Source organism: Oncorhynchus mykiss, chromosome 7 (assembly GCF_013265735.2).
Source record: "Oncorhynchus mykiss isolate Arlee chromosome 7, USDA_OmykA_1.1, whole genome shotgun sequence".
Taxonomy (NCBI): domain Eukaryota; kingdom Metazoa; phylum Chordata; class Actinopteri; order Salmoniformes; family Salmonidae; genus Oncorhynchus; species Oncorhynchus mykiss.
The window spans coordinates 6,393,704-6,401,052 of NC_048571.1; the positions used below are offsets into that span (position 1 = coordinate 6,393,704).

The 7,349-nt window shown below is 41.3% G+C and overlaps 1 protein-coding gene across 2 annotated transcripts in view; it reads right to left on the reverse strand.

Moving 5' to 3' along the window:
- Window positions 1–230: 230 nt before the first annotated feature.
- LOC110518976 (formin-like protein 2) overlaps window positions 231–7,349 on the reverse strand; it is a 33,330-nt gene continuing 26,211 nt past the window's right edge. For both annotated transcript variants that reach the window (XM_036982250.1, XM_036982249.1), the window contains 7 exons: window positions 7,040–7,120; window positions 3,218–3,347; window positions 2,942–3,105; window positions 2,686–2,787; window positions 2,391–2,489; window positions 2,012–2,141; window positions 231–1,935 (listed from right to left, as the gene is read on the reverse strand). In XM_036982250.1, the coding sequence (XP_036838145.1) occupies window positions 1,856–1,935; window positions 2,012–2,141; window positions 2,391–2,489; window positions 2,686–2,787; window positions 2,942–3,105; window positions 3,218–3,347; window positions 7,040–7,120 (786 nt within the window). In that variant the 3' untranslated portion in view covers window positions 231–1,855. The remainder of the gene's footprint in view (window positions 1,936–2,011; window positions 2,142–2,390; window positions 2,490–2,685; window positions 2,788–2,941; window positions 3,106–3,217; window positions 3,348–7,039; window positions 7,121–7,349) is intronic.

The window sequence follows — 7,349 nt, forward strand, 5'->3', positions numbered from 1 at the left end:
ACGCTGAATTCGGTGTCACCATGGAGACGACATGATACAAATTAACACCAACGATTGTTTTATTACCATTAGCATTTTTTTAAGTGTTTCCTGGGAATATGTGATACAAACAATATATTGTGTTGTTGGATTAATGTAAATCTTACTATGGAAAGAAATGTTATGATATAAATAAATATATGTTCAATGTTACCACTTCCAGTGGTACACACACAGAGACAGACACACAGTCTGACTGGATACAGTTTATTTACACAACGAGTGCAGATTAAGAATGAACATCAACATTGACAAACAGCAGGGTTGGGAGTGAGGGATAAAAGCAACAAGCGGGATTCCCTAGAAAATATATATACACAGTAGAAAAGTATTGTGCTGTTGTTGTTTTTTGCAGTTACATTTTTTAATGATTTTTTTATGAAATGGAGCGATCCCTCTCGAGTCTCCGTAAAAGTTGGTCCCATGAGCCAGGAAAGATCATGGGTGGTGTAGTAGCCTAGGTGCCAGACTTTCTGCATTCAAGAACACTACATCCTTTACCTTCACCTTGACAAGATCACAACAAAGGAGTCAGTTGGCTATAAAGCAGAAACAGACTGGGACTTTTGGATGGTCAGGCAAGGATAAGACAGGGACCTTTATTTTAGGGTAGTATGGGGTATCAACTCCTGTCCTCGAGGGCCACAGTGTCTACTGGTTTTCATACTTCTCTTTTAATCAGAGACCGATTTCTACCTGGGAAACCAGGTGTGTGTGCACTGTGCAGCCAATCATTATCAGTAACATTAAACGATCAATCAAGTGCCAGGGAGAAAGGAAAACCAGCAGGACTGAGGAACTGGAGGGCCTGAGCTTTGAAAAACCCTGTTGGAGGTTAAAGGTATTAAAGGTAGTAAATAGTAAACATAGTCAATGTAGTGAACGTAGCGAGCGCTGTACACGTTTCACTGTCACACAGCAGCAGACGGAGAAGAGGGAACCTTGTAGGAGTGAGCTTTTCGAACACTATTCTCAGTGTTCAGTTCTGGCATCTTACAGCTGGATAGGAGTGGGTTAAGAACCCTTTGTGATGTCGTTATCAATTAGAATTGGTTGGAATGTTCAACAAGAAGAAACTCTTCAAACTTCTCCCCCTCCCTTCTCAATATCCTATGACAGCGATCATGTCATTTGCTGACATCATCACACAGCTTTAGAGACACATACTGTACATCACTAATACTAATTGGACAAAAAACAACTGTTTATTTTTGCTGTTCTGTTTTGCTTGTCATGTCTGCTATTAACTGATAAACTGGAAATGCTATGTAGCTATTAAATGACCAGACTGTGTTGCTACTAAATGTCCAGTCACTGTCATCGCGTATCAAGTTCCTCCCTCTACCCGACCCCTTTCAACAGTCTTCGGGTTTAGAGGGCAGAAAGTCAAAGTGCATGGTGGGTTGCAGGTTGATTCCAGGGCTACAGTCCAGGGTTATGGGAGGGTTATAAACAGTTATAATCAGCAAAGAAGCTTCATAACATGTGTAAGTAACACAGAGGGGATGGGGGGTGGGGGCAGTGATGTCAGACCAGACAGGTGAGGTCACAGGTAATCTTGATGTCTGTCTTGCTATAGAGTTCAGAGTTCAGCTTCTCTCTGGTAGAGTCACTACTTCTGAGACCGGGTCAATCTCTCGCTTTCTCTCACCCCCTCCCTCCCCCCTCTCTCTAACTGCCTCTCTTTTTCCCCACGCTTCTCTCCTCTCTCTATCTCATTGTTATTCCCCTTTATCTCTCCCACCTAGCTTTCCCTCACCCCTCTCCCTCCCCTCTACCCTGTATTTCTCTCTCTCTCTCTGAGAGTTTAGCAGTGTTATTCAGTGTGGGTGGGATCACAGAAGAAGCGAGAGCTGCGTTTGGCCGTCCTGGCAGTGAAAGGGACGGTCTTCAGCACTGCAGACAAAAAACAGCCAATCAAAACACAGCACTAAACTACAGTGTGTGTGTGTGTGAGTGTGAGTGTGCGTACCTGTAATGATGTCCTCTATAGCTCCATCTTTGCCCTCGTAGACATGTCTGCTGTCTTTACCGCCCTGTCGCCTCCTCAGTTCTGTGATCAGGGACTCCTGCTGCCGCTGCTTTGGACGGTTGGACGGGGACTGTGTGTGTGTGTGTGTGTGTGTGTGTGTGTTTGTGAGAGAGGTAGAAATAAAGTAGATATGTGTTGGTGAATCAATGTATGTGTGAGGAGTAGAGAAGGAAAGATGGGGAGCGATAAAGAGAGGGAACGAGAAAACATCAGTCCTTCCATTCCACAGAACAGACACTGTATCTGTGAAGTCAAGGTGATACTGTCATATCCATGGCGACAGACCGGCAGGCCTGTCTCCATGGTAACGGGGCTGTACCTTAGGCGCCTCCTGCTCCTGTTGCAGCTCCTCCTGCTCCAGCTTCTCTATCAGCGCCTGCTCTTGCCTCCTCCTCTGCTCATTCTCCTCCTCCGCCAGCTACACACACACACACACACACATTAAGTTCAACTTTGACTCATGTCTTTGTGTATACTGTTGCTACGCACGCACGCACGCACACAAACACACACATTCTGCTCACCCTGTAGGCTTTGATGAATCGTACAAACACACACATTGTGCTCACCCTGTAGGCTTTGATGAATCGTACAAACACACACATTGTGCTCACCCTGTAGGCTTTGATGAATCGTACAAACACAGGGAAGAAGACAGAGGGAGGCATGGTTTTAGAGCTCTCCCCAAAGTGCTTCACCGCATCGTCAAATGCATCCTGAGAACCATAACACAACCAGGATCAGAAAACAGGACTATGAAGGACCATGGTCACCACGGTCATATAACACTTTGATGTATCTGAGGTACTTGTGTGTGTTTGTGCGTGTGTGTGTGTATGAATGTGTGTGTGTGAATGTGTGTTTTCTTGCCTGTGCGATGTGTGCGTCCTCCTGTAGTTTCTGCAGGCGAGTCTCGTGTTTGCTGATGAAGTCTTTGAGGAGTGGGTTGTGGCCGTGCATGCTGTATTCCCTCCACGACAGATCCATACCACGCTGACACTCCTTCACGTCACACACCACGTTCTCCAGGGACACTGACACACACACACACACAATATAATAGGTTAGTTCCTTAATATCACACACCACGTTCTGCAGAGGAAGATAACTGTGACACACACAAAAGACAAACAGACACACACTCACCTGCGGCAGCTTTCTCTACATAGTGCAGCTCATTGTAGAACAGAGCGACTCCGGGGTATTTCTCTCTCACCACGTTGGCTATGTAATGCAGCAGGGTCTGCTTTCTGTCGGTAGTCTTAGTCTCCAGCAGCTGGGAGGGACACACACATTACCTTCTGGTGTGTATTTGACATTCAAAAGTGTAAATCAAGCTTATTATGTGTGTGTTACGTATCACAACATATGTATATTAGGTGGTGTGTGTTAGAATCAGAAGGTTGGTATTAGATATAAGAAAGAGTGTGTTGGGTAGTGTGTACTGGGTATTAGAAAGAGTGTGTTGGGTAGTGTGTATTAGGTATTAGAAAGAGTGTTGGGTAGTGTGTATTAGGTATTAGAAAGAGTGTTGGGTAGTGTGTATTAAGTAATAGAAAGTGTGTGTTGGGTAGTGCGTATTAAAAATAGTGTGTTGGGTAATGTGTATTAGGTAATAGAAAGAGTGTTGGGTAGTGTGTATTAGGTAATAGAAAGTGTGTGTTGGGTAGTGCGTATTAAAAATAGTGTGTTGGGTAATGTGTATTAGGTAATAGAAAGAGTGTGTTGGGTAGTGTGTATTAAGCAATAGAAAGTGTGTGTTGGGTAATGTGTATTAGGTATTAGAAAGAGTGTTGGGTAGTGTGTATTAGGTATTAGAAAGAGTGTTGGGTAGTGTGTATTAGGTATTAGAAAGGGAGTGTTGGTTAGTGTCTATTAGGTATAAGAAAGATAGTGTTGGGTAGTGTGTATTAAGTAATAGAAAGAGTGTGTTGGGTAGTGCGTATTAAAAATAGTGTGTTGGGTAATGTGTATTAGGTAATAGAAAGAGTGTGTTGGGTAGTGTGTATTAAGTAATAGAAAGTGTGTGTTGGGTAATGTGTATTAGGTATTAGAAAGAGTGTTGGGTAGTGTGTATTAGGTATTAGAAAGAGTGTTGGGTAGTGTGTATTAGGTATTAGAAAGGGAGTGTTGGTTAGTGTCTATTAGGTATAAGAAAGATAGTGTTGGGTAGTGTGTATTAAGTAATAGAAAGAGTGTGTTGGGTAGTGCGTATTAAAAATAGTGTGTTGGGTAATGTGTATTAGGTAATAGAAAGAGTGTGTTGGGTAGTGTGTATTAAGTAATAGAAAGTGTGTGTTGGGTAGTGCGTATTAAAAATAGTGTGTTGGGTAGTGTGTATTAGGTAATAGAAATAGTGTGTTGGGTAATGTGTATTAGGTAATAGAAAGAGTGTGTTTGGTAGTGTGTATGAGGTAATAGAAAGAGAGTGTTGGGTAGTGTATATTAGGTAATAGAAAGAGTGTGTTGGGTTGTGTGTATTAGAAAGAATGTGTTGGGTAATGTGTACTAGATATTAGAAAGAGTGTTGGGTGGTGTGTATTAAGTAATAGAAAGAGTGTGTTGGGTAGTGTGTATTAGAAAGAGTGTGTTGGGTAATGTGTACTAGATAGTAGAAAGAGTGTTGGGTAGTGTGTATTAGGTATAAGAAAGATAGTGTTGGGTAGTGTGTATTAAGTAATAGAAAGAGTGTTGGGTAATGTGTATTAGAAAGAGTGTGTTGGGTAATGTGTACTAGATATTAGAAAGAGTGTTGGGTAGTGTGTATTAAGTAATAGAAAGAGTGTGTTGGGTAGTGTGTATTAGAAAGAGTGTGTTGGGTAATGTGTACTAGATATTAGAAAGAGTGTTGGGTAGTGTGTATTAGGTCATAGAAAGAGTGTGTTGGGTAGTGTGTATTAGGTAATAGAAAGAGTGTGTTGGGTAGTGCGTATTAAAAATAGTGTGTTGGGTAATGTGTATGAGGTAATAGAAAGAGTGTGTTGGGTAGTGTGTATTAGGTAATAGAAAGAGTGTGTTGGGTCGTGTGTATTAGGTATTAGAAAGAGTGTGTTGTGTAGTGTGTATTAGGTCATAGAAAGAGTGTGTTGTGTAGTGTGTATTAAGTAATAGAAAGAGTGTGTTGGGTAGTGCGTATTAGGTCATAGAAAGAGTGTGTTGGGTAGTGTGTATTAGAAAGAGTGTGTTGGGTAGTGTGTACTAGGTATTAGAAAGAGTGTGTTGGGTCGTGTGTATTAGGTATAAGAAAGAGTGTGTTTGGTAGTGTGTATTAGAAAGAGTGTGTTGGGTAGTGTGTATTAGAAAGGGAGTGTTGGGTAGTGTGTATGAGGTAATAGAAAGAGTGTGTTGGGTAGTGTGTATTAGGTAATAGAAAGAGTGTGTTGGGTCGTGTGTATTAGGTATTAGAAAGAGTGTGTTGTGTAGTGTGTATTAGGTCATAGAAAGAGTGTGTTGGGTAGTGTGTATTAGAAAGAGTGTGTTGGGTAGTGTGTATGAGGTAATAGAAAGAGTGTGTTGGGTAGTGTGTACTAGAAAGAGTGTGTTGGGTAATGTGTATTAGGTCATAGAAAGAGTGTGTTTGGTAGTGTGTATTAGAAAGAGTGTGTTGGGTAGTGTGTATTAGAAAGGGAGTGTTGGGTAATGTGTATTAGGTCATAGAAAAAGTGTGTTGGGTAGTGTGTATTAGAAAGAGTGTGTTGGGTAGTGTGTATTAGGTAATAGAAAGAGTGTGTTTGGTAGTGTGTATTAGGTATTAGAAAGAGTGTGTTGTGTAGTGTGTATTAGGTCATAGAAAGAGTGTGCTGAGTAGTGTGTACTAGAAAGAGTGTGTTGGGTAATGTGTATTAGGTCATAGAAAGAGTGTGTTGAGTAGTGTGTACTAGAAAGAGTGTGTTGGGTAATGTGTATTAGGTCATAGAAAGAGTATGTTTGGTAGTGTGTACTAGAAAGAGTGTTGGGTAGTGTGTATTAGGTATTAGAAAGGGAGTGTTGTGTAGTGTGTATTAGGTATAAGAAAGATAGTGTTGGGTAGTGTATATTAAGTAATAGAAAGAGTGTGTTGGGTAGTGTGTATTAGAAAGAGTGTGTTGGGTAATGTGTATTAGGTAATAGAAAGAGTGTGTTGGGTCGTGTGTATTAGGTATTAGAAAGAGTGTGTTGGGTAGTGTGTATTAGAAAGAGTGTGTTGGGTAATGTGTATTAGGTCATAGAAAGAGTGTGTTGGGTCGTGTGTATTAGGTATTAGAAAGAGTGTGTTGGGTAGTGTGTATTAGAAAGAGTGTGTTGGGTAATGTGTATTAGGTCATAGAAAGAGTGTGTTGGGTCGTGTGTATTAGGTATTAGAAAGAGTGTGTTGGGTAGTGTGTATTAGAAAGAGTGTGTTGGGTAATGTGTACTAGATATTAGAAAGAGTGTTGGGTAGTGTGTATTAGGTAATAGAAAGAGTGTGTTTGGTAGTGTGTATGAGGTAATAGAAAGAGTGTGTTTGGTAGTGTGTATTAGGTAATAGAAAGAGTGTGTTGGGTCGTGTGTATTAGGTATTAGAAAGAGTGTGTTGTGTAGTGTGTATTAGGTAATAGAAAGAGTGTGTTGTGTACTGTGTATTAAGTAATAGAAAGAGTGTGTTGGGTCGTGTGTATTAGGTAATAGAAAGAGTGTGTTGGGTCGTGTGTATTAGGTATTAGAAAGAGTGTGTTGTGTAGTGTGTATTAGGTCATAGAAAGAGTGTGTTGGGTAGTGTGTATTAGAAAGAGTGTGTTGGGTAGTGTGTACTAGTTATTAGAAAGAGTGTGTTGGGTAGTGTGTACTAGGTATTAGAAAGAGTGTGTTGGTAGTGTGTACTAGGTATTAGAAAGAGTGTTGGGTAGTGTGTATTAGGTATTAGAAAGAGTGTGTTGGGTAGTGCATATTACAAATACTGTGTTGGGTAATGTGTATTAGAAAGAGTGTTGGGTAGTGTGTGTGTTTTACCAGGTCTAAACTCTGCAGCTTGAATCCGTACACCGCTCCTCTCTTACTGCTGTTCATATAGTTCCCCAGAGCCAGGATAATCTGAGAAACACACACACAGTTACAACACTGATACTGAGACAGAGACAGAGACAGAGAGACAGAGACAGAGAGTCAGAGAGAGAGATACAGACACAGAGAGACAAAGACAGAGACAGAGAGACAGAGAGAGACAGACACAGAGAGACAGAGAGACAGACACAGAGACAGAGACAGAGAAAGAGAGAGAGAGAGAGAGAGAGACAGAGAGAGAGACAGAGAGAGAGACAGA